This window comes from Podarcis pityusensis (assembly GCF_964106645.2).
Source record: "Podarcis pityusensis genome assembly, chromosome: 3".
NCBI classification, from domain to species: Eukaryota; Metazoa; Chordata; class Lepidosauria; order Squamata; family Lacertidae; genus Podarcis; species Podarcis pityusensis.
In genome coordinates, this window is record NC_138026.1 from 77,154,913 (window position 1) to 77,181,300 (window position 26,388).

General features: G+C 41.7%; 1 protein-coding gene across 2 annotated transcripts in view; it reads right to left on the reverse strand.

Annotated features, from left to right (window-relative positions):
* Window positions 1–3,982: 3,982 nt before the first annotated feature.
* NID1 (nidogen 1) overlaps window positions 3,983–26,388 on the reverse strand; it is a 54,807-nt gene continuing 32,401 nt past the window's right edge. The window contains exons 13-21 of one of the 2 annotated variants that reach the window (XR_013983596.1): window positions 23,283–23,498; window positions 21,914–22,086; window positions 18,876–19,002; window positions 14,096–14,267; window positions 13,566–13,723; window positions 12,732–12,855; window positions 11,056–11,168; window positions 5,087–8,485; window positions 3,983–5,049 (exon numbers count right to left, since the gene is read on the reverse strand). Coding sequence is in view for 1 of the 2 variants with exons in the window: in XM_080997651.1 (XP_080853777.1) it covers window positions 8,364–8,485; window positions 11,056–11,168; window positions 12,732–12,855; window positions 13,566–13,723; window positions 14,096–14,267; window positions 18,876–19,002; window positions 21,914–22,086; window positions 23,283–23,498 (1,205 nt within the window). In the remaining variant the exon portion in view is untranslated. Of the gene's footprint in view, window positions 8,486–11,055; window positions 11,169–12,731; window positions 12,856–13,565; window positions 13,724–14,095; window positions 14,268–18,875; window positions 19,003–21,913; window positions 22,087–23,282; window positions 23,499–26,388 lie in introns of both variants that reach the window. The other variant, XM_080997651.1, reaches the window with a different exon arrangement.

Here is a 26,388-nt window from a genome sequence, read left to right on the forward strand (position 1 = left end):
GCAATCTCCTCACTTATGCAACCCTTTTGCTGCAAAACGTAGGCGTAAAAAATAAACGTAGTTCTCTTTCATACCCTGGCTAAACTGGCATATACTCAAAATTCAAAACGTTTTTGACTTTTGTCCAATTTATATTCAAAGCTAGCAGACAGGTTGCCTTCCGACATGAAGAATGGCAAAGACGTAACTGTGACGTGGCTAATCGGAAAATGATAATCATTATAGCACCCATAATGCTAATTGCTCTTGAACTTCTATAGTTTTTTAAGACATTTGGACTCCGGTGTGTTACCATAACTTAGGATACTTCATGTTTTCTGTTGGAGAGTCTTTCCTTCCAAAAGTGACTTGTTTGCTTTTGTTTATTCATATGCAAAATAGTTTACAGTAGAGTTATGTGAAGTGGGTCATTTCCCTCAAGATACTTCAGTTTTATTGTTTAATTCTTTTACTTTTTATTTGTATCTTGCTTTTCCATATAACATTTAACATGGCTTCCAAAAGATATTGTTACTGAAGTTTTAAAGCATGTAAGTCTGTTTAACATGGATTCATTACTTTAGTAGGCCTGGTGGAACGCTCTCTCACAAGAGACTAGGGCTCTGCGGGATTTGACATCTTTCCGCAAGGCCTGCAAGATGGAGCTGTTCCGCCTGGCCTTTGGTCGGGGTTCAGTCTGATTCTTTTCTTTCTGTATAAGAACAAGCATTAAAGGGGCCTCCTAGCCCACTCACAGGTCCTTTATAAGACCAGTGGTAACAGCTGGCCCTGGAGAATATTAACCACTCTCAATTTTACCCGTGGACTGCCATCTGTCCAAATTTTAATTTGCTCTGAACTAATTTTAAGATGTATTTTAACTAATTGAGTGCCTGTTTTTATGTTCTTTGTATACTGTCTTAGTTTCATGATGTTAGCTACCCTGAGCCCAGCTCCAACCGGGGAGGGCGGGGTACAAAAAAAAAATTATTATTATTTATTATTTGTTAAATGTCAGACATGTGATTGTTTAATTATTTCAATGGCTGACTACCCTGAAAAGCATAAGGGCTTGAGGAAGTGTCACTATTGTCTTTCTCCTTTTGCTTTGGAAATCTTCAGTTGTCACATTGTGAATCATTGGGGGGCTAATTTGCTACCTTTTATTCCTTCCTTCCTTTCCTCCTTCCCACCCCTTTCACTCTTATCCAAGAGAGCTGCAGCCTTTGAAGTACTGTTTGATCCTTCTATTAGTTTACAGGGGAATTCAAGTAACTTTGATGTTGGCTTTCTTACAGAAGGGTGTGAGGAATTGTAGAATAACAACCATCCTCCCCACCCCCTGCAGAAAAAACAAAAACAAAAAACACCCGGCAAGTAATTTTCAGGTAACAGTAAATGTCATGGGTCAAATAGATAACATGGCTGCAGAAAAGCACCAGAACAGAATATACACACTCACTTTTTCATCTTCAGAATTTCTCAGTCCTGAGGCCCTGGACACATAACTTCAGATAACAAAACAACTGAAATCTGAAAAGCCTAGTTCACCAATCATGCTAAAATAGATCCCATTTAAGAAACAGAATTCGAAACACCGTGCTGAAATGTCTGGTCACCGAGTTTTGTAGTTTAGGCAGCTATTTTATTCTCCAGACAGTGATCTGAGGGCCAGAGTTTATTTTGTCACACACAATCATGACTAGCCAGGGCCTGTCATAAAACTGGTGACATCTAGCAGTATTGGTGACATCTTCCATTATTATGTGCCTCATGCTCAGTCATCATATTACCTACATGTTGCCTGCAGAATCCAAAACAGATAGCATTAAACTACGAAATATGTCTAGATCTTACAATTGGAAAATAGCTCCCCCACCTTTACCAAGGAAATTGTGGGCAACCTTTTAACTATAAACTCTAGTGGTGTCATGAGGGGCCAGGTCCAAGTTGCCTTGGGAACTGGCTCTTCTTACCTGTGAGCTGCCAGGTTGCTACCCCGGCCATAACATTAACTAAATTAAATGTGTGGATGATAAAGTCAAGCAGCCTTCACCAGCCTGGACCCCTCCAGACGTTTTTGATTAAAACTCCTATCAGTCCCAACCAATATGGTCAGGCGTATGATTCCAGGGGGCAGAAGAGGAGCTTTTGATCCCTAGCACCAGCACAACATATGCATTCCTACTTTCAGTACTGTTTGTGCCTACAAAGCTTTTGGGGCAGACATACTGCTTTGTTTCCAATCATTGCCTGTCCTGCCTTCCTACCCAAATCCAGTATCTCCTCTCCAGATAGCCATAATGTGGCAAAATTGGGGAGGCATCACAGAATCAATGAATGGGTGAATGTTCCAGTATAAACACACCACTAATACAGTATCATTGCATCAATGGCATGCTGCAGAATGCACCCACTGGGGGAGAAAACCAGCCTTCAGGGGCCCTTGAGGGAGAGTGAGCAGAAAAGCAGAAGTACAGTAGATATTTAATTGGCTTTAATGGGTTACAGCTTATTTTAAATCTATTTCTAATGCATTGCTACCAGCCTCTAGCATTCAAGTTGGACAGGACTCAGACGGAAAATTGTAACACAAAGCAATAAAGCAAGTTCTGGCTAAATTTTTGCTTAAATTGTACTTAAATGATGTTTCTGTTTCATATGAATATCAGCTTGCAGAGACTAAATGATCTGAATATCAAAGTTCACCCCCAAAACCTTTTGGCCTTGCACTGGAGTCACAGACATAAGAGTGATCAAGTTAAAGTACAAGCTTGCATGTCTGCTCAGAAGAAAACCCTGGTGCATCCAATGGGGCTTACTTCCAGGTAACTATGTAGAACAGGGATGGGGAACTGGGCAAGCTGGGGAGGGGGATGTGTCAGGTATTATTGGACTCCAGCTCCCACCAGCCTCATCTAGCATGGCCAATGATGGGGAACAGGCCCATGCAGAGATGGTCTGAGGCCTGGGGTGGGAGTTTTGTCCATGAGAAGTGCCGGTGCCTCATCTGCTTTGATGCTACATGCTAGCACACAGTAACACAAGTCCAGATTTTATTATTGACGCCTTGCAGTGCATATGGACAAACAAGGGCATTTCACCCATGATTATTTTGCCAATTAAACCCCCCATTCTTAGATGGCCCCCTGGCCGGCACAGCCCTGCCCCCCCAAGGCCCAGGTCAAGTGTACCCAGCTGCCCCTGCCCTCTGGTGGGGAATGCTGGGAGAATACTGGGAGTTTTAGTCTAACAGCAGCTGGACTGCCACCAGTACCCCATCTCTAGCATAGTATTGCAGCCTTAATTACTGTACAAGAAGGCATGCTATTTTACACAAATAAGCTACCTTACCAGTTCAGAACTGAAATTCTTAAGAAACTAATAATCACCACCAAACCCACGCCAAAACACATGAACTCCTAAAATCCTAGCAAACCAGAACTCGCAGAATACACTGAGAAAGCCAGCTCACAACGGACAGCCCTGCTTAAAACTGGCTTTAGATGTTGTTGTTCTGGCACGGCCTGAGTTATTTGATTGGGAACAGTAAAGTATTAGTTCAAATGGGTATACCCATATAAAGTGGCAATGTCATCATTACTGCATTATAAGGCTGGAATTTAGCAAGCTCCTCTTTAAACATTTGACATGTTTCTCTACTGCAACAAGATCTAGGCCAGAGCAATATACCATGAAGTGCTGCACTCAGAATTAGGCCATGTCGAACCCTAGATCAAATTGATGAAGTGTGACACTGTCATTGAGGGGCCATTTATCCTCTTATCCTCTAATAATCTCCTGTCATTCTTAATTATATTCCACTGAGTTAACATTCAATGTATTGTGACAAAATTGTGTAATCAGAGAAATGTCGAACAAGCAGCTTTCCACCTTGGAATACTCCCCTAGAGGATGTTGTGACTTTCCAGGCTTCCTTGATGTGGCAGCAGGATCCGAGGAATGCATTCCACGAAGATAATAAATCACAGGCTGAAAAACCTAACACAGCACCGTTAACATTTATTGCTTAGTATTTTCCCAGTGCATGGGAGAGTGCCAGTCCAAACAGTTTCACAGCAATTTAGATTATTCTGTTTCTTCTGCGGGTAATTTTCAATCATTCTGAAATCCGAGGCATACCAAATACCAACATGGAGCTTACTGCAGGCTATCATTTGCTTTGCTTGTGGGATTTGAGGAGGCTTTGGTGCTAAGCATTTGCAATGTCATAGTTGCCTGTAGCAGGCTGCACAAATGCCAGCATTTATTTATTCATACAGTTCTATGCTGCACTCTCAGTTGCCTAAGTGACAGATGAAGCACCATGAAACATACTAAATACAAAGTATAAAAAATGGCAAGAAATGTTGTGGGTTTGTTAAAAAAAATGTAAATACACATGAAATACAGGCAGAAGAATATTCTCATAGACAACAGCAAATGGCAAAAGCTCAAATCTAATTACCTTCACTTCCCTGAACAGCTAGGCTTTGATTAGTTTTGGAAACAACAAACGATATTGTAAGCATAGATATTGATGCTTGTGCAGAAAAGGTACACACCCGTGACCTCGTATTCTTCACAGCTGTTAAAGGCAGACCATGGAACAACATCTATCCTGCAGATCTGTGTAAGCAAGGAGGAACTTGCCTGGAAGGAGGCATTTCAGAAGGTGTTCAAGCCCTAGATTGCTGGGACTTAGAAGTGTAAAATTGTGAGCTGTGCTGATCACCAATCGAAAGCACTTAGGCCTAATTTATACATCATCAAAGGATGCAAGTGTTACAACACCACGATCCTGTCCTGTGTCATTTCTGTGAGTCTATACAACAGTACATGAATTACCTAAATGCCACAGTTGCAGCACTATATCTATCCTGGCATCTAGCACCAATGGCATGTCATTTGGTCAACTCTCATGGTTCCTTCTTAGATATTGCTAGAATATTGGATGTTTCTAGTGGAAATTGTTTCTACACTACTGCTGTAACATAAGCCATCAGGCATAAGTCACTCCTCACTTAGAATGATCCCCTAAGACAGGCATGGCCAAACTTGGCCCTCCAGCTGTTTTGGGACTACAATTCCCACCATCCCTGACCACTGGTCCTGTTAGCTAGGGATGATGGGAGTTGTAGTCCCAAAACAGCTGGAGGGCCAAGTTTGGCCATCACTGCCCTAAGACATGGTAGTAATTAACTAGCCTTCTCTATTACATTAGTGATTGAGGTCAATGATCTCTTATCTCATGAGGCTTCTTTGTTATGTTTTTAATACGAGCAACTAGTCTTTGCAAACTACACAGCAAGTCAAGTGTACACTACCTTCCACAGGCTTATAAAATGGGTAAGTGTTGGGATCACCATTAGATGCCAGTGACCTTACCTAATTGATTTATACCCAAGGGGCAGCAGACACAGGACCTCAAGACCGTACAGAGCACAATCATGTATGAAGGTCTGCAGAGTTGACAGATGACACAGGAATTTCCTCTTCCTTGATGCGCTTTAAAAAGACACTAAGCTGGAACTAGTACTAGGTAAACAACTTTTGTAACCATCTATTGTGCCTTCATGACAGCATCACATTTTCTGCTCCCTCTCTCTCTCTTAGAAATCTCTCTCTCAGCTGTCATCTAATAGGGGAAAGCTTTTGTCAGGACTGGGATATGGATCTCAACAATTTTGTTTCTATAGGGGGCTCCATAATTTTATAGTCCGTTGCAGAACTAGGGTGATACAGAATTCTCTTTGACATAGAATGTACATTACCTTGAACAGACCCAGGTTAAAAAAAAAAGGTAAAGGACCCCTGACAGTCAAGTCTAGTCGCAGACGACTCTGGGGTTGCGGCACTCATCTCACTTTACAGGCCGAGGGAGCCGGCGTTTGTCCATAGACAGCTTTCCGGGTCATGTGGCCAGCATGACTAAACCGCTTCTGGCGCAACGGAACACCGAAACCAGAGCAGTGCACGGAAACACCATTTACCTTCCCGCCGGAGTGGTACCTATTTATCTACTTGCACTGGCATGTTTTCAAACTGCTAGGTTGACAGGAGCTGCGACCGAGCAACGGGAGCTCACCCCGTCGCAGGGATTTAAATTGCTGACCTTCTGATTGGCAAGCCCAAGAGGCTCAGTGGTTTAGACTACAGCGCCACCCGCATCCCTGAACAGACCCAGAGACTGCTGCAAATAGTTCTTCTGCTTACATACACAGACAAATATTTTATGTGAATAGATTCTGCATGCTCAGTGAGCAGCTCATGGACTTTATCAGGAGCTCTGCATATAAATAATTTGCTAGATTGGTAGTAATATATGGAACATCCTTGTGTATGCTGTGTAATAAAAGTATTATTAAGTCAGAAAGCAAATCTGCATGCAAACACAGATACAGATAGGGTGGCAAAGTATGTCTAAAAACTTTTTATATAAAAATATTAAAGCACTGTGTTATACTGCAAGGATAAAAAGTTTTTTTTTTCTTTTTTACAAAAAAACCACATACTTTTTTTATTGGCAGTGATGTGATTAGCTGTACAGCATGTAAACTTTTTCCGTTGTCACCTGAAAATGAAATAACTGGAAGAAAAGTTATTAACAGCACCTTTGGTTTGGTTGAGCTCAATTTTTTGGTATTTACAGTTTGCAGACATGTCTAATAGAGGTTAGAATTAAACACATTATAGATATATAAGAGTTATACAAAAAATTAAAAAAATTAATGTAGCATTTGATATTTTAATGATAAATATAAAATGAAGAAAGTTGTCATCGAGAGCTGAAGGCTCAAAATTAGCTCTGCTTTAATATGGTGTAGCCTGGCAAGTAAAGTCGTCTGGGATCTAAAGATTCTTTTTTTAAACTGAATTGCGGCATTCTAAAAATAGATATTTAGAAGCAAGTTGTGATCACTATGCATTTTGTTTGTTGGATGTACTGTGGATGTCTTTACCAGCAAAAACAAGGCTTCTGAAAAATGCCTTAGCAGAAGAATTAGGAAATGCTTATCAGCCTTTAGCCTACACCCTGCTTTGCAAATTCCATTGCTAACGATTTTGCTTGCAAGCAACAAACATGTACCTTGGCCCTATTTTTTTCCTGTATAGCCAGGAAAGTCAATGTTACTGACAATATTTTGGCTATCTGCTTGTTTCACCACCCTCATTGCTCATGGCATGTGTTAAAGTAAGGTACATCTGAAACTACAACAAAAACATTTGGAAATGGACCACTATCAGACTTATGAAATAAGGAAGTGTCAAAAGAAATGGGTTTTTTTTTAAAAGCAAATGAAAAATATTTGACAGGATCTATCTGAAACATCACATTCCTTAGTTTAAATTCATGCTGTTTTGTAGAAGCCCATTCAAAATGGGCAGAGGCATTCAGTGGCATTTTACCCTAATGCTGTCCTCTTGAAATCAGAGGAACACGGCCAGTATAAGTGGTCAATAAGTCACATATACAGTGAAAAGCTGAATAACCACTAAAGTGATATCGAGACAGACTAGCAAACAATTTGTAGTACTAAATTGCTTTGTTTCTATTTTGTGAAGCATAATGATAATACTGGGTGGAATTCAATGTTGCATAGCAAGCGTTTCATCTGTACAACCCACCCTTCCCTCCCTCAGGGTGTTGTTATGGGGGTTCTCCCAAATCCCTCAAAAAGCCTATTTCAGGGACATGTGTAGTGTTCACAGACAAAGCAAGGTGGACCCCTGTTGCACATGCGGAAGCCCTTGTGAAGGGCTTCCACTGATGGAAGGCATTAGGTGAATCCCGCAGACTGTATTGACAGTGCTTAAAATCAGTAGGGGAGGAGGAATAAGAGCCTACTTAATATGGGATACCCTTCACTTAAGTTGTTGGTTCTTATTGCAAATATCTCCCTTATTTCAGCCACTTCAACCTACTCATTCCTGGGCTTCTCTGCCCCAATATTTAGGTGCTTACAAGTCAGCTGCACTAAGTGCGACCTATTGAAAGCTAATTTGTAGATATATGGTCAGAATACTCTTGCATGCTAAGTGATCCTGGGTGTTTGAGATCCTGACCTCTTGTGCTTTTGACTACCCCATACTACAGCTTTACAACAATAGGACTAAGAGATTCTACCTAACAAGTGCTGATCACTAGGCTTGTCTTTAAAAAAAAAAAAAAAGGTGGGGGGGGGAGGTTGCAAAGATATGCCAGCATTCCATAATGTAGCCACTGTTGTTATAACATGTGTGCTTTGTAGTTTCTAGCTGCAGGCAGCATGGAGATCGTATCTTTAGGATCTTTGCTTGAATGTAACTGGCCTTTTAACTACTTGTTGACAGTATATTTCCAAAAGGTGGCAGCTGCCTTGATGCATTTCAGGCTGCATCTCTCAGTTTCTTTCTATGCAATCCACTCCAATGGTATTGTCTGGACACCGGCAAGAACGGCCCCCGGGAGTAGCCAGGCATAAATGAGTACAACCGCCATTGTTCACCGAACAATAGTTATGTCCTATAGCAAAGGAATAAAAACACAGCGGAAGAAAATAGCATTAGAGGAAAGCAAACACTGACCTGGTTTGATCACCCTCAGCTATGAGCTAGTTAATATCCACAAACTGTGAAAACCCTGGACTGTATGCTTCTACCCACCCACCCCACCATTGCCTTGGTGTAAGCGAGGGAAAAAGCCAGGATCAAATACTATTTTTGGGGATTTTGGATTTTTCAAACTAACTCAGAGTTTGAAGTAACCAGAAATCCTAAAGTTGGATAACAACAACAACAACAACAATAATAAAGTGATAAAATATCAAACATTAAAAGCTTCCCTAAACAGGGCTGCCTTCAGATGTATTCTAAAAGTCAGATAGTTGTTTATTTCCTTGACATTTGATGGAAGGGCGTTCCACAGGGCGAGAGCCACTACCAAGAAGGCCCTCTGTCTGGTTCCCTGTAGCTTCACTTCTCGCAGTGAGGGAACCGCTAGAAGGCCCTTGGAGCTGGACCTCAGTGTCTGGGCTGAACGATGGGGGTGGAGACACTCCTTCAGGTATACTGGGCCAAGGCCATTTAGGGCTTTAAAGGTCAGCACCAACACTTTGAATTGTGCTCAGAAACAGAGCAGAATTCTGATTCCCTCCTCAGGTTTGCAAAGAGACGGACAGGGCCACTCAGAAACCCAAGTTTGGCACAGTTCATGCGTACAATACTAAACTATGGTTTAGCATAACATGCAAACTAGCCCATTGTATTAAAGATGATATGGCTCTATTTTTCTGTTTCAGTTCATTGGCTGCTGATTAGCATCAGTGCTGAACATCCTTTAAACATCCTTTAAACATGAGAAATATTCCAAAAAGGAGGACAATGAAGGTACAGGTCAGACTTTTCACTAAAGCGGGATTAGAAAACATGTATACCTTGGACTCTTCCTCACAGACAGTGGGGATCCCTCAACATTTACAGTGTCCAAGAATTCTTCTCAGCAAACTTGGGGAATAGGGGCCATAAGGATGTTAGCAGTGAAGTGGCATTACTGTAACAGAGCTGAATTTGCTTAATATTTGTTTAAAACACTTATATACTGCCTTTCATCAACAATTTCAGGTTGGTTTGCAAAAATAAAAAAACTGATTACACAACAACTGCTCTTGGATAATAAATCTCAGAAGTGTAGCCCAGGAAGAAAGGAAATCATCAAAGTAGCAGAAGGGACAGAAATATCAAGGGCAGTGAAAACAGACAAAATTGTTTGTGCAAAACACTTAAGTATTCCCCCCCCCCTCAAAAAAAGAGAGAGAGAATAATAAAATGCTTATGATGCACTCCCATGAAGTATGCCCACAGCTAGAGATTAGCCCTTTGATGATCCTGTGATGTTATGCACAGGCTGCATTTTCTTAGAAAGGTGTCAGTTCCACTTTGCATCTTAAAATTCTACACTTGGCACAAAGCTTGAAACTTAACTTCAAGCACTAACCAATTCTGCTTGTCCAGAAACAATAAACTAAGCAGCTAGGACTCCGCTCTTGAACACAATATGCTTGTGAACCTAACAAAGCCAGGAGTTTTCCTTTGAACAAAAATACCATCTCTGCAATGTTTTTCAGCTCCACAGAGCACATTTGGGACATGCAACTGTTTGTTTATTTAACTGAAAGCTTTGCACATGGATCTGAAAAAATTCTAACATCTTAGTTAAACAAGCAAAATGACAAGATGGGCAACTGGAGACAGTCACAGTGTTTCTCAAGATCCAGTTACAGAACAAAGCCTAACTAATACAGTCAACAACAATTAAAATGTTTTTGAACATCAGGAAAAGCACCTTAGTACAAGGGATATTTCACTCTCCTCTGCTGCAAATTCAAGTGTCAAGGAAACAAATAGAGCTCTGCTAGTATTAAGCTTTTCTAAATTGTTCAATTAAAAGAAAGGGGGGAAGGGCAAAAGCAATCCATTGATCTATTGTTGAATATATGCTTCATCAGCTTAATATTTTATTGGAGTATTATATTCAGATTCCATAAGGTAAAGGGACCCCTGACCATTAGGTCTAGTCGTGACCGACTGGGGTTGCGGCGCTCATCTCACTTTATTGGCCGAGGGAGCCAGCGTACAGCTTCCGGGTCATGTGGCCAGCAGGACTAAGCCGCTTCTGGCGAACCAGAGCAGCGCACGGAAATGCCGTTTACCTTCCCGCCGGAGCGGTACCTATTTATCTACTTGTACTTTGATGTGCTTTCGAACTGCTGGGTTGGCAGGAGCAGGGACCGAGCAACGGGAGCTCACCCCGTCGCAGGGATCCGAACCGCCGACCTTCTGATCGGCAAGTCCTAGGCTCTGTAGTTTAACCCAAAGCGCCACCTGCGTCCCTAAATAAATAGATAGATAGATAGATAGATAGATAGATAGATAAATAAATAAATAAATGACTGAGCTACCAGCTCAGAAATAGATAGATAGATGATAGATATAGATAGATAGATCTTCTGACCGGCAAGCCCTAGGCTCTGTGGTTTAACCCACAGCGCCACCCACATCCCAGATTCCATAGTAAAAAAAAAATCCTGCAATTACCTTGCGGACACTGAGCCAAGGCTGTAGTTATTCCATAAAGACGAGTGCGTTTATGAGGCTGGAAGTTGTCAGTCTCCTGTGAGGTGGTACGGTCAACTGTTACCACAGCATCTCTAAGGAACAGAAAAAAGTGAAACATTTTTTTAAATAGTGAGAAGAAATGATGAGGCTGCAAGGAAGAAACTGCTGTTACCATCAAGGGTTAGGGCAGGCATAGGAAAACTCGGCCCTCCAGATGTTTTGGGACTACAATTCCCATCATCCCTTACCACTGGTCCTGTTAGCTAGGGATGATGGGAGTTGTAGTCCCAAAACATCTGGAGGGCCGAGTTTGCCTATGCCTGGGTTAGGGCTTGTCCACACTTACCTTTCCTCCAGTCCTTCCATATATGGTCTGCGCTTTAAAGCTCCATCTCAGGGTGACCTTTTTTGTTGCTTGGAAGCTTTCTCCAGAAAAAACCCCACACTTTAAAGCTGAATCTTTAAAGCAAATCCGCAGAAAACCCAAATTGCTGTTTGCTCCAACTGAGTGCTAAAGAGTGGGTTTTTACAGTGAAAGCTCCACAGCAACAAAAAAAGGGGGGGGGAGGAGCCTTCGGATACAGAACATTAAAGCCCTTTCTCCATTTGGGGGGGGGGGACCCTGGAACCATGTTAGTTTTGAGGATACAGCAGCTGAGATCCAAGGGTTCTATTCTGTGCACAGAAGGAGTTTCAATTCATGAAAGAAGTATTTAGATCCAAATCTATGTTTGCATGGCTATATTCAATGTCTCCTAATGTAGAAGCACACCCTTGACAATATGGGAGAGTATGGGAACCCGGACTTACAGCAGAAACCAGATCCTCTGAACTAAAGGATCCTCTGGATTATTCTCAACACTGTGAAAAACATGTGGACTGTTATCCTAATCAAGTCACAGACGTGTGCACATGAAAGTATCCCAAGCAAGATCCTGCACACAAATAGGTGCTACATGCATAAATTTTCCCAAGGTGAAAAGTTCAATAATCCGTTTTGAAGAGTACAAAGTAGGGCTCGGTCCAGCCTTCTGCTTCCCTCTCTCCCTGCACACAGATGACGGGTGCTATTGCCAACAATTCTGACTGGGGCTGCTCCCACACACGCCTAGCTACTGGATGAAACTTTCAGCCTTAGGGTGAACACTTGCACAGATGCTACCACTACACACACACACACACACACACACACACACACACTGCTGCATTGAAGCCAATCTCTTGCTAAAGTTTTGAAGTGTTCGCTCCCAGCTTTTGTTTTCAAACATGTTTTTGCACAGACTGACCCTCAAAGATCTAAATCTTCAACCCTCCACATACCATAGCTAATATTTAGAAGCTTTATATTAAGTTTCAACATCTGCATATTGAGCAGGAAGGAAAAAGGCTTCAAATAACCAGCTTCTGCTTTACACATTAGAGAAAGTACTGCCATAAGGCAGGAACATTACCTTCCAAATCCCATTTACCATGTTCAGAATAAACACTTAACACAAAAGCATCCTCCTTAGGAAAACCTGCTTCAGTTGTTCGCCTGGAGAAAAAACTCACGGATTGCCAAAAGGACAAATACAGCTTCTGTGAGGCCAAAGTGGGCGTATGTGTGTGTGGAATATAAAATACAAGTGAATAACTTTCACACAAGACCATCATACCTTCTCCAGTCTGTGTAAAACAAATTCTTCCCATAGCTTGTAATGCTGAACGGATACTGGATTCCTTCGAGGATTTTTCGCCGACCGAGTTGATTGGGATCCATACATTCAACCCTTTTGGTGCCTGCATACAACAAAACAATTTGGTCTTTGTCTGTGACAAAAATAGTTCTTTTGTAAGAGAAAAAGCACAATGACGCAAGAAAACCAGTATGTTCAGAATTATGGTTCCTTCTAAGCTCATCCATCCAAGAATTTGTTGACATCTCTTCCCAGCAATCATTTGGGTTAAGTATATCTTTCTTCCCCTTTACTGGTATTTGATATGGGTCACACAAGATCCACAATAAAAATTTTGGTTTTGTCTCAATCGCAGTCTCTTCATGCTTGATGCAAAAAGTCAAGTACAAAACATTCTTCAGTACAAAAAAGACTTCCTTATACAGAATCAGATTGTTGGTCATGTAACTCAGTTTTGTCTACACTATGAAAAGGTCGCTCTCCAGGGCTTCAGATAGAATTATTTCCCAGCCTTAGGTGGACATGCCAGGGATTGAACCTGGAGTCTCGGTGCCTTCAAAGCACATGCTCTACAATGCATTTACTTAACCCAACAAAGTTCTTACTGCCATCCTTCCTACTCAATATGTCTATGGCCTCCAGAAGGACAATATGCAAAAAAATAGTAATCAGTCAACAACCATTTTGATGTATGTGACTAACAGAAAGTTGAAGTAATTATGCATTCCTTTTGTATGCATCTGTTAGAAGAAGATTTGAGAGTCAGTGATTCATAAATTTATAGTTCATAGTGCATTATGGATAAGCCTTTACCTGCATCTACCCAGCACAGCAATGAAGAGTAAGTGTCAAATGTCAGCCCATTTGGTAGCCCCAAATCTTCTTTAACAAGAATCCTTCTGTTTGTGCCATCCATGTATGAGGATTCGATTTTCGGAGCCTCTCTGTTCCAGTCTGTCCAATAAAGATTTCTGCATATAAAAATAAAAAGAATCATGCCGCTGATGCAAGTAGGGTGTCAAGAAAAAAAAAGCACCTTGGTTAACAAGGGGGAGGGGAGAAGTATAAGTAAATTGTGTGAGGCAGCTGTTAAAAAAGAAAAAAATTTGAAAGTTACTGAGTTGCCGTTTTAACTTCTAAATTTCGTTGGTTTCTTCTCCAACTTTTCTTGTTTTTGATTGTAAGCCACTTTAGATGCACATTTCTCTCCAGGAAATTAGCCTTAAAATATTTTAATAGCAGCATGGGGAAAGAATCGGACAAAGGACACTGAAATTAACTGAGCTATCAGCACGTATGTTCTAAGAACATCAGCACGTTCCTAAGTACCATAGTTTACCTACCCTCTCATAGGATCTGCTACGATGGCTCTGGGGTTCACAAGGTCAGTGTCAAACAGCACTCGGCGCTGGCTACCATCTAACTTCGCTACCTCTATCCTATCAAGCTGAGAATCTGTCCAGAAGATGGTGCGCCCAAGGTGATCCAGTGCTATTCCTTCAGGGCTTTCCAAATCTGGGTGAAAAGGGAAAAGAGAATCCTGAAATATACTGCAATTCATCTAAAACATCTCAATCACTGTTCTCATTTGTGGAAACAAATCCACCATCAAAGTTATTATTATCACCCTCAACCATCTGCCTTTTCTCCAACAGGAGACCAGGGTGGCTAAGAATAATTGAAACAATGGTCAAAATCAACACAGTACATAATAATAACAACAATATGGCAATAAAATGCAATGCAGCAGCCAGCCAGGGGTTGGGCTGTAAAACTCCCCTCCTCTAGCCAAAGGCCTGAATAAAACAACCACATCTCTGTCCAGAAGGCCCTGCCTCATGTCAGCACCCCATGTTATGCAGTTTCAGCCAATTCCCAATTAAAGTTTAGCTTGGGCAGGTGCACCAGCCGTGGCTGTTTCTGGAGAGAAATAACTTTGGCCATAGTTGTGCAGACCTTGGTAACCTCTGCACTGAACTATTGCAAAGCGCTGTATTTGGAAACTGCAGCTATTGCAGAATGCTGCAGACTGGCTTTCGGCTGGAGTAGCTCTGTATCAGCACAGAATCGTGGGGTTGGAAGGAACAACAAGAGTCACCTAGTCCAACCCCCTGCAATCTTATACTGGTCCTGAAAGCTCTGAACTGGTTGCCAGTACACTTTCTGAGATAAGTGCAGAGAATTACTGTTAGTGTATATAGCCCCAAGCAGTCCAAGGCCAGGTCACCTAAGGGCCATATTGCCCTTTACACACCAGGCAGATCACTATTATCATCTGGAAAGGACTGTCTGTCTCACAGCTTTCACATATACATTCAGTTTCTATGCAGATCATGGCTTTTAGTGGGACCAGTGTTTTCACTTTTCCTACTGAAATCAGACAGGCAATTTTTTACATTTCATCAACTGATGAAAAAGCTTGCTTCATCAAGCATTTTTAGACAGTTAATGTGATTGCAATTTGTTCTGTGCTTGGTAGTAATCTGTTCTGCAATTTGTTGGTAACTTATTCTGCATCTTATGATTTTAGGATGTTTTATTTTATTGTACACTACCATTATTTTTATGCTGTAAGTTTAGAAAGAGTCATCTAAATAATATGAAGACAAAGCACCTTTCTTATAAAGTAAAGTAGAGCAAGTACAGATGGGAAACATTATATCCCCACCCTCATCCTTAAATACCCCATAAAATATTGATTCTATCAATAGGTCAAAGCAGTGGGAAGTAAAAAATGTCTCACAATATATCATGCATGGCCATCCTAAATTTGTAAAAGCAAATGGATGCTAATTTAGAGTATGGAGACCAGCCAATAAGGCACTTATTGTGCGGTTTCCTTTGATTAAGCTTGCTTTCCTAAAACAATAGGTCACAGTTTTCAAGCTGAAAATAATTTTCTAATTAAAAAAAATACATTTTCAGATTGCTCTTTTAATAGAGAAAAACAATAGTGTTTTGTTCCAAAGTTCTTGGTGACTAGCGGAAAACTGTCCACTGAGGGCAGGGACAAATTGTATAAAAATAGCTCATGGATGCCAAATGCATTGATATATATATATATATATATATGACAGATATCTAATAGTTTTAAGAATCTAAACGTTTTATAGATTTGAAATTTAGGAGAAATTCTACATTTGGTGAGCTGGATAGGAACCTCGCTAAAACCAAAATCTACTGTGATCCTGCTTTCGTTTTTTCCTGTATGATTATTGCTTGCAAAAAAGATGCAGCTTACAGTAATGCCATCATGCAATGATCACACCAAGCGCTGCTCGGTCCTGAGTCAAGGCATTCTGACATTTTGTAATGTGCAAAGAGGGTGATAGGAAAGCAGACGAGACAGTGGAAATGGAGCAAAGAAGTTTGAGCTCAGCAACAGTGGCAGGATAAATACTAAGGGCTTAAAGCTCTCATGGTGTCATCTTGCGAACATCTTGAGGTGACGGGAGTGAGGTGCTCTAAGGATGATGGGAACAGCCATTCTTGCAGTATGGAAGTATAAAAATAACAAAAATGCCAATGAAACAGTTTTGGAATGCTTCGTCCTCTACCTGTCATTTAGCTGAAACTGTAACACTCAGTACCCTTTCCCAGGATAAAGCCCACCCAGGCATCTCCATTTTATAAAAACAGCTATATTTCATTTCACTTTTCTGTACTACTCTAGTCTTATGTTAAGTCAAAATTTAGCAAGAAGGTGCCACAAAAACTGCTTACAAATGTTGTATGCGAAGCTCTGTGTTTGTCCTGTGATGCCTTGGGAGATCCAGCCACAAAAGATTGCACTCCTCTCCCTGTGTATGAAGTTGCTGCTACCAGAAAATGGGTTTTTATTACCAGGCTTCTTTATCCACTAGCCTTCCTTGGCTCTCCTAATGCCTCTCATGGTAGAACCACAGAACCGTAACACAGTTTTAGGGCTTCTTGGCATGAGGGTGTTTAAAATAAAATGAAACTGCCCAAGTTTATGAAAAGAAAAGTTTACTAAGGCAAAAAAAATGTGTTAAACTGTAGATCTGCCAAAAGAAAACATTTTTTTTAAAGTAATCAGATTTTAAAAACTAACAGCTGATCTTAGCTAACAGAAAAAAGAAAATTGGACTGTGAGTGGCTAATAATGTTGGAGAGTAGATTTAAGTTTGGAACAATTCTGAGAAATGTAAGTGCATAGTTTTCCTTGGACAATGACCAGGTCTAAAGCAACAGGAAATAGCAGATAATGATCTACTATCCTGGCCCCAGGGGCTGCTAAGCTCAAACACAGATTGATGAATGAATGATTAAAACATATAGTTTCAAAATACATGTTATGGTTTCTTCTGCTTTGGGGGGAAAGTGCTCTGATGCTCAAAGCTTTCTCTTTCTTTTTTAAATAACAGACTGTTCACAACTGAGGCCAAAATGGTAAATATAATTACATTTGAGGAGACTACAACACAAACTCTGTCTATCTATCCAACAGTGTACTAAAGGTTGTCAATAAAAATGGCATCATGAACAGTCCAGATCCATATTTGACTGGTGCTGTCTGCTAAGAGATTTAACGTCGCTGTGTGGCCTAGAGTGAAATGTCAATCAGCCTGGGAAGAAAATCAACCACAAGTACATCTCATCTACATTATGTGGATATGGAATTTACATGACTGGCTGTTAGCATCCCTTCTCCCAGCTCAACACTTATTTTCTGCAGTTGATCTATCTATCTATTATTATTATTATTATTATTATTATTATTATTATTATTATTATTACACAAGCCTGCCTGAGAGGAATTGGGAGGCTCAGAGCCTGGCAAGAGGCAGGCTTATGAAGATATACACAGATCCAATTTATTTGGTTGCAGGATGGAGGAGCATTTCTCCCTGTGGAGTAGTCTGTGCAGCTGTGGGGCTTGGAAAGGTCCTGCAATTCAACAGGCAACACAGCTGGAGAGCCAAATGAGAGCTGGAAGGGCCATAAGACAAAACATGGTCTTGCAGAACAATCCAACTATGAACTATCAGAACTTTCACATTAAAAATAAAATCATCAGCACAAGCACACCACAAATTGTAGCAACAAAGAAGAAAAATGTAGCTTGAAGTTTCAGTGCCTGTTGTGACGATAAAACAATTTGGTTCATGCATTTTTGCTATATATATTATATACTTGCTTGTAATAACCCATCATTAAATAAAACATACTTGTACTTGTAGATTATTTTTTTAAAGTAACCTACCAAACAAGTTACCTAACGAACCTACCAACAGACATTAGGGGCAGTTTTACTATTGAGATTGCAATTCTACAGACCCTATACATATCTGAAAGTAGGATTTATATTCAATAGGATTTATATTTAAGGAGACATGTACAGAACTGCAATGTAAGGGGAATTGTTTCTAAGACAATGTTAATAAAATAATCAGTGCCTGTGCTATTATTATGCTCTGCTTAAGTAGGCAAAATGAATGAGTAAGTAATGAACAATTCACTTGCAGGGGTGAAGAAGAGTCCATAAGCCCAGCTAATAGAGTTGTAATTCCAACTTGACAACTGAGGTTTCAGAGCTAGGCAAGCTCCTAGGCACAAGATACTTCCCGGGTTTGCTTATATGAGAAATGAAGTGGCAGTGGTTTTTGTTTTTAAGCAGAGCAGCGGATCCACAACTACAGTCAATGCACAGCTGCAGGGCTGCCTTATGCTGCTCAATGCAGAAACTGTATGGGGGAATCTTTTCATTGTTTTTGTGATGCCATAGACAAGGGAGGCACAGGCATTGGTCACCTTGGGGGAATCAGGGATCCTGTGGATCTAAAGCAACTGATGCCCTGTCCACACCCTGACACTTTGGAAATTCCCATGCCCTACAACCAGCATGAGTTCACTGCCTCCACCATGGCACAACCTCACCAGCATAGCTGCTCTGCGCTGGTGGGGAGGAATCTGTGAAGCATCCTAAATGTGCCTCAGCCATCAACAGGGAGGGTTAGGACTCCACTCTCAGACACTCCCCCTCCCCCATATACCTTTCAACACTTGAAGGCAATAGAAAGTATGGCCATGAAGACTCTCTGTGGGACCCCTGCCGCTGGAAAAAAAAATATTGTGAAGAAGAAATCTACACAACCCTCCTACCTGTTTTTATAATGGATACTGGCTCTCCTCCTCCCAGGCTTGCTCTGCTGATAGATGGGCTGCTTATGTCTGTCCAATAAACCATCTTCTCCAAGCAATCGTAAGCGACTCCAATAACAACTTTATCCTGCAAGTTGGTGAAACTATTACAAGTCTCAAAATATATAATGTTTCCAATTCTTTAGAAGAAATGGTTAGGCATTAGATCAGTCAAAACACCTAGATTATAGCACATTGTATTTAGGGAAAGGGTGCATGTTAAAGCCTAGTGATAAAACAAATCTAAAGGATCCAAAGTAAGCTGGCAAAACTCAAGGTACACTGTAAGAAGGTATCAGAAAAGCAGCAAAAGCTAAGAGCATCATAGCAGATGGAAAAGGGGAGGGCATCTCATTTAATGGTTCAGGCCCACCTTCAGTGCAGGCAGAAAATAATCTGAAGCGGCAGCAGAGAATGATTGCTTCAAATAATAATCTGTGTACTGGAGCCAAGTGTAGCCTTCTGCTCATGGACACAGCACAGCAGTGATGAACAATCTGCCACCCTCCAGACGTTGGACTACAACTCCCCAATGTCTGTGACCATTGGCCATTCTGGTTGAGAGTTTGAGTCCAACAGCATGTCCACGGCCCCAAGTTAGCTGCTGCTGCTGCTGCTGCTGCTGCACCAGGGTGCTGCACTGGAAAAGGGAAGCTAAATCCAAAGACATTGGTAGGTTTATGCCACAACTAGTGCAAGGTCTTATACAAGCAGAAACAAGATAATTGGTACAGAACTAGCCTATTATAGCACTGGGTGAAATCTCTTGCAAGCATCTGCAGAACAGCACTAGAAACTATTTCCCTTCTACTCAGTTCCTTGGATCAAGCTCTATACTTTGGATTCAAAATAATGTGTTTTCATCTAGCATGTTATGAATATTGGTATTTTTTCCAGTGGTACAGGAAGGACTGTGATTCAGTGACAGAATGCACGCTTTTCATGGTTCAGTCTCTAGTTAAAAAGGATCTCAGGTCACGGGGATGGGAAAGTTGCCTCTGAATGAGGCTTTCAAGAGCAGCTGCTGGTTAAGAGTACAGTCGTACCTCGGGTTACGGATACTTCAGGTTCCGTTTTTTCAGGTTATGGACCCGCCGAACCCCGGAAGTACCAGAACAGGTTACTTCCAGGTTTCGGGGGTCGTGCATGTGCAGAAGTGCTAAATCACGCTTTGCGCACACTCCGAAGCGCAATCCACGTGTGCGCAGACGCGCCGTTGCGGGTTGCAAACACTGCAGGTTGCGAACATGCATCCTGCACAGATCACGTTCGCAACCCGAGTGTCCACTGTATACCATAAGGCAGAGGTTTTCAAACTTTTTGAGTCCACGGCTCCCTTGACCAACTACATTCTTTCTGCAGCACCCCTGTGGGGCTCAGGACCACACTCCTTGCTTGCAGAGCTGGCAGCCTCTCACCCTTTTTCAAACACCCTCCCTTGTGGAGTGTTCTCTCAGCCTCCTCTCCTCTTCCCTCTCCTTGAGAGTCCTCTGAGCAGCTGCAGCTGCCACCCTTGCCCCAAAGAGAGGTGCCCCCACAGGGGCCTGGGAAGCACCCCCTGGCCAGCCCCAGAGGCATCATTTGCTTGGGGAGCTTGTAGCCAGGGCTGTTGCAACGAACAGCTGTCCAAGCCTTTGGGAGGCAGAGACACAAGAGGGCATCAGAGGAGGGAGGGAAGGAAAGAGGGACCAGTGTTGCCCACGGCACCCCTGACCCATCATTCAAGGCACTCCAGAGTGCCACGGCACCACTGCCATAAGGGATAGATGGGTCAATGCCTTGAGTGTTTTATAAGCACAAATTACAAGTGGTAGGCAGACACTGACAGGTTTACTTTTAAAGGATCCACAAACATGTCAAACAGAATCATGTGCACATGTTTATACTGGCACAAACTTATTTTAGTTTCACTATCCTCAGTTTTGCTTGTAGGAATTCTAATGTTATAGAGATTTCCCCCCCTCCCCCGATTTCATTGTAATTACAGTTGTCATTTCCTGTCCTTACATATCCAAACTTGTCACTGTTACAACTTTGCATCATTCAACCACACTAACCTCCACTATGTTTCCTTGCATCTTTTGGCTACTCTCATATGCAACTCCCACAACAGGATGGGATAAATACCCACAAATACAACTAGAACATCTAATTAGAATACTGAGAATGAACAGGGGACGTGTGCAGTGTGAAATCACTATGGATAAAAAAGTGCAAGAATCAAAAGACAAGTGGCAACATTAGACATTGCATAGCAAAAGGCTTCATTCAACAGTAAGAGAAGGTGGAAAGTGGGAAACAGACTTACTTGCCCACTGGTGTCAGGCATAAGGAAACAGCTGGAAAAGAAACACATGGAAGAGTATAGAAGCCTGACCAGAGCACAGGAAGTTATCAGGACATATTATAAAATCTACAGCAGAAGGAAGAAGAGAATATCAAGGACAGGAAGATAAAGGGGGAGCTCAGTGGAGAATGTTTAAAACCCACATAAACTATTATAGCCAGCCAGGATGAGCAACTAAAATTTAAGAATGTCAAACAATTTTTAAAACACTGGAAAGTTTGATGGGAGTTTTGACTTGCTTAGAAAGCCAATAAAATTTGCTATAAATACAGTACAAGTTTGTTTATAATAGTCCTGAGACGTTATCACTGAAGCGGGGAAGGCTGTAAAAATATTGTGCAACAGGAACACACATTTCTTTGGGGACCTCTCTTTGTTAATACGAAAAGAATTATGACCCCAGCTTCAAGATTTCAGAATCTTCATCCCCCCCCCACCTTTCTCAGCAGCTGCAGCCTAATCTACAGTAAAAAATAAAAACAAAGCATCAGTATGAAAGGAAAATCAGCAGCAAAACCCAAAGGATATTAAGCCATGTGACTGTTCCTGATATTGATTTGAAGTGTTATTTTTTTCTGTAGTATAAGTCTTCAGCTAAAATCCTCAGTTTTCACTAATGCAAATTATTACATCAAGTTCAGGGGATACTTACTGGCACATACAGCAAAGCTTTTGCATCTGATTTCCTCATGTCATTCCCATCCAGGGGGACATGGTCAATCTTTCCACTCTGAGCAATGAGTAAGTGTGTTCCTGGAGGCAGAGGAATGGTATCTGGTTTTACAGAGGGTCCAACTGTAACAGGAGGAGCAACTGTGCCCAGACCTTGTTGACAAATGATAGAAAACACAGGCAGTCAAGATTGCGCAAACACAATAAGGTCAAACTGCATCTGCAAGGCAAGATTACTCTAATATAAACTGGATACAATCCAGGCAACGCTTAGCACATTTAAGTGCTACATATTTCAAATGATGTTAAGCACATGCTTGAGATAGCAATCCTATGCAACACTGCTTAGGACTCACCAGGGCCAGCCCACTCATGAGGCAAGGCAAGGCAGCTGCCTCAGGCTGCAGGATCCAAAGGGGCGTCAGATCTGGCCTCCAAGGGATGCATCTCTCGTGGGGAGGTGTCATTTTATGGTTTGCCTCAGGTGCCAAAATGTCTTGGGCCAGCCCTGGAATGCACTGACATCTATGCACTTGCTTATGAATAAAGGTGCACAGAATTATACTGCATGTCTCTTTCAATGAAGCTAATGAGGTTTTAAAAGTGCTTAGCCTTACCAGGATCATGTTTTATGGGTATAAAGAACAACCAATTATAAGGCAGTGTCTTCTATATTTCTTTCCTTTAGGGCTGCGTCTCATTCCTGCTGCTCATGTTACACCACTAAATATTGAAATTATTTCCCTTATTGTCCATGGTTCTAACTTACATATTAATAAAACCAGAAAGGACAGGCCCAGTGTCAGCATAATTCGAGGGCCACTGGGCCTGGAAGCCAGTGGCGATATTGTACAACTGGTATTATATGCTTCGTGCATCCAATAACAATCCGCACCTAGTAGCTGTACCATGGATCAGTTATAGTTTGGGCACTCTCTAAAAGGTGCCTCCATATGGAACATTTTACAGGAATGCCACACTATTAATTGTATAAACATCCTTTGAATATCACCATATAATTTGCAAGTCACTGCCGATGGCTCTGGCTTGTTGCCCTTGGGGGGGGGCAGGGGGGAATCCACATGACCAACAGAGTCATACATTGGGCAAGCAGGCTAGAAACATTTTTTGATTTATTTAGAAGGCTATAATAGCTATTGCTTGCTTCATTATGTCACCACTTTGAACATGGCTTAATAGCAAGAACAGCATATCAGCATAAGCACATATGAAACAACGGAACAGCACTGTATGAGAGGCATATGTCTGAACTATGAGCCCAATAAAACAGCATCTGAATGAGGAAAATTGTTGCAGCAGCTTAATGGCTTAGGTGCAACGTAACTTACATGGAGGTCGAATCCCTGGACCACTTCTGGTACCATCAATCTCATTCCCATCTCTGTCTACACACCAGCAATATCCAGTGCTGGAGTGGCATTGAGTTGGCAGGTAATTCCCATAGACATCACACTGAGGAACAAAGAAGCCAACTGGCCTGGCTCCTCTTGGACCAAAAGCCACACTTTGTTCTTGTTCACGCTGACATTTTGTCTTTTCTTGTTCTGTAAATAAGAAACAAAACAAAAAGAAAAAAGGTGAATTTTACATCTCATTTCTATGATGTTCTACATACAAGTGATTCTAGCCAACATATATTAGCCAAATTTGCTGCCCCTGAGTTCTGAAAGGTGGAGTGAAGCTCATACAGGTTGCATTAGAAATGGCAGTTAAGATGGTTCGCCAACAGCTGGCCAGCACTTAGGAGTGATCAAGTGCAGGGAGATGAACTCCTATCCATTTCCAATAAGTTGTGGGAGGAGGTTTCTCACTTAACACTGTGCAAGCACTGTAGGTGCACAGAAACTTTATATAACACAGCTGTCTGGGTAACAAAGTCAGGCAATGAAGCCTCAGCTGCAAATGCTGCTTTTCTGCAACCACAGTTATGCAGACAGTTGCAAATGTGCAGCTAACCTGCACCAGCACAGCGTATACCCTCTCTGTCCCCTTGCATCTAATTCTAAGTGTCAGTAAGACAGTTGCACACCCAATGACATTTTCAATTCTTGTCCTTTGTACCACCAATGGTTTAGCAGAAATGAGGCTGCGGTGGGGCAGGAGAGCCACATGTCACCCTCTGTAGAATGTTAGAGCAAGCACAAGGGCAGCCCAGAAGCACTTCAGAGCTGTAGAAAGGGCTCCTAAAATATGCTGTATCCATTAATGTGGTTTCTTGGGTTACTGCAGGCCTTGTGGACTGGAAAAGCTCCAGCTTTGTTATTGAATAATCAGTAGCAGTTGAAATGGTGCTAGAAAGTAAAACGTCAGAAGACTGATCTTAGAAGCTGATGGAGCGGGAGGGGCAGGATTCATCCCATTGTTCAGGCAAGCCAAAATCTAAGCCACAATGCATTTACTAAGGTTGTAGCAAATGTTTTAAACAAACAGTGGGACAGAGACATGCAACAACCACTACACAGATGACATTTAAAAAACACTCCATTCTCTAGCTGTCATCACATGGTGAGCAGGTTCTTTGAAGTGACTTGCCGTGTATACAGGACAACTTTAATGCTACCACGGGATTTTACTGTTTATATTTTGCTATGGTATGGGCACAACTGCCAAGTTCAGCCACCATATGCTACACACAATGTCCACAATGTGTGCACTGATCCAGTCTATTCCCCACCACCACCTGTGATCAGGTAGCTGAAGGTTACCCCAAAAAGTCTTTTGTGTTTTAGGTGATGCTCCTATGTGGTTTCAAAGAAAGGCAAATTAACACCTCACCATTAGGAGGCTGTTAGTGCTATCCATTTAATGCTGCTTTGGTCACGGAGCACTACAAACAGGATATGGACTTTTGCCACCAGTGCATTTCCCATGTGAACTAGATTACCCACATTAACAATTTCGGTGAATGATTTTTATTGGTCATAGTCCCTAGCCAGAGAGTCTGGGTTTGTTTCTGTTTGGTAAACACAATCTACGGGAGATGAAGGGGTGACAAGTTTTGGACATCTGTTTCTTTTTGTAATGAAACAATGGAGCGTGAGGGAATAATGAAGTACAGACATTCTTCATAGCTGCTGGAATGCGGCTGCTTACACCAGGAACTCTATTGCTAACAAGCCGGCTGTGTGATGAACGTATGTAAAATTGCAGGCAACTTCCACAGATACTTCAAGGAGCAGATTTGCTGTGTAAAAACTATTATAGTACTGTATTTGCAGAATAAAATTCCCTAGCTTAAATTTAGAGATGCTGAAAGTGGTACCTAAATATATGAAGTGTATGTATATGTATATGTGTGTGTGTGTGTGTGTGTGTGTATTGACAACACAGACACTGTAGAACATATAGTCTCATAGGCCCACAATAGCTTCAGTGACATTTATGACTGCAGCAAAACACAGTGGTACCTCAGGTTACATACGCTTCAGGTTACAGACTCCGCTAACCCAGAAATAGTCCCTCGGGTTAAGAACTTTGCTTCAGGATGAGAACAGAAATCGTGCGGTGGCAGTGCGGCAGCAGTGGGAGGCCCCATTAGCTAAAGTGGTACCTCAGGTTAAGAACAGTTTCAGGTTAAGAACAGACCTCCGGAACGAATTAAGTTCTTAACCAGAGGTACCACTGGAGTAAATAGTTAGCAAAGCGAAGCTGGATGGCTCTTCCCAGATGAAACACTATGTTCTATTCCTTAACTACAAAACCCAAACATGTTGAAAGAGACAGGAACAGGTTTTCTTTCTTCTACTGGGACAGAAAAGCTGTTAGGCTGCTATGAAAACAGGGCCATACAGGGCCTCTCTCTTTCCCATCCTCAGCGTCCAGAGCATCAATGAGCAGCTGACAGAGATTCTTACCAACGGAGTACTCCATAGGACTGATTCTGTGACAGTGCCATGTTCAAGCTTAATTTGGGCACTGGCACCATACCAGCTGTTGCATTCCACCTGTAGAAATCAACTTATATCTGATCCTAGGTACTCTAGTATAGGACTGTCTGTTTATAAGACTGCTCTTGACATTCCAAAGAAGTGAAAACTTGCATAACGAAGAATAGAACCTAATTTTATCTGAATCTCTCAAAGGAAATAACATACCATTATGGGTGTATGGATTGCTCTGCTAGAATATTATTACACACACGCTGCAGGCTATTTGTCTACATATCACAACTTTCATCTGTCAGAAAGGGATAGGAATTAGGAGGGAAAGCATCCTCTCTCTTCCCTTGAAATCACCTCCTTCCTTTCTATCTATACTTACCTCTCACATGAAAAAGGATATTGTCTCTTTCTCCAAAATTCAACATCCAGCACCCTAAGTTCCAGGCATGATCCTTTGAGCAGACCAATTATAAATATGCATGATACAATGCAAACAAAACCAAAACCTAATGCCCTATTCTGATTTATGCCCATAGCTCCTCATTCGGAGAAG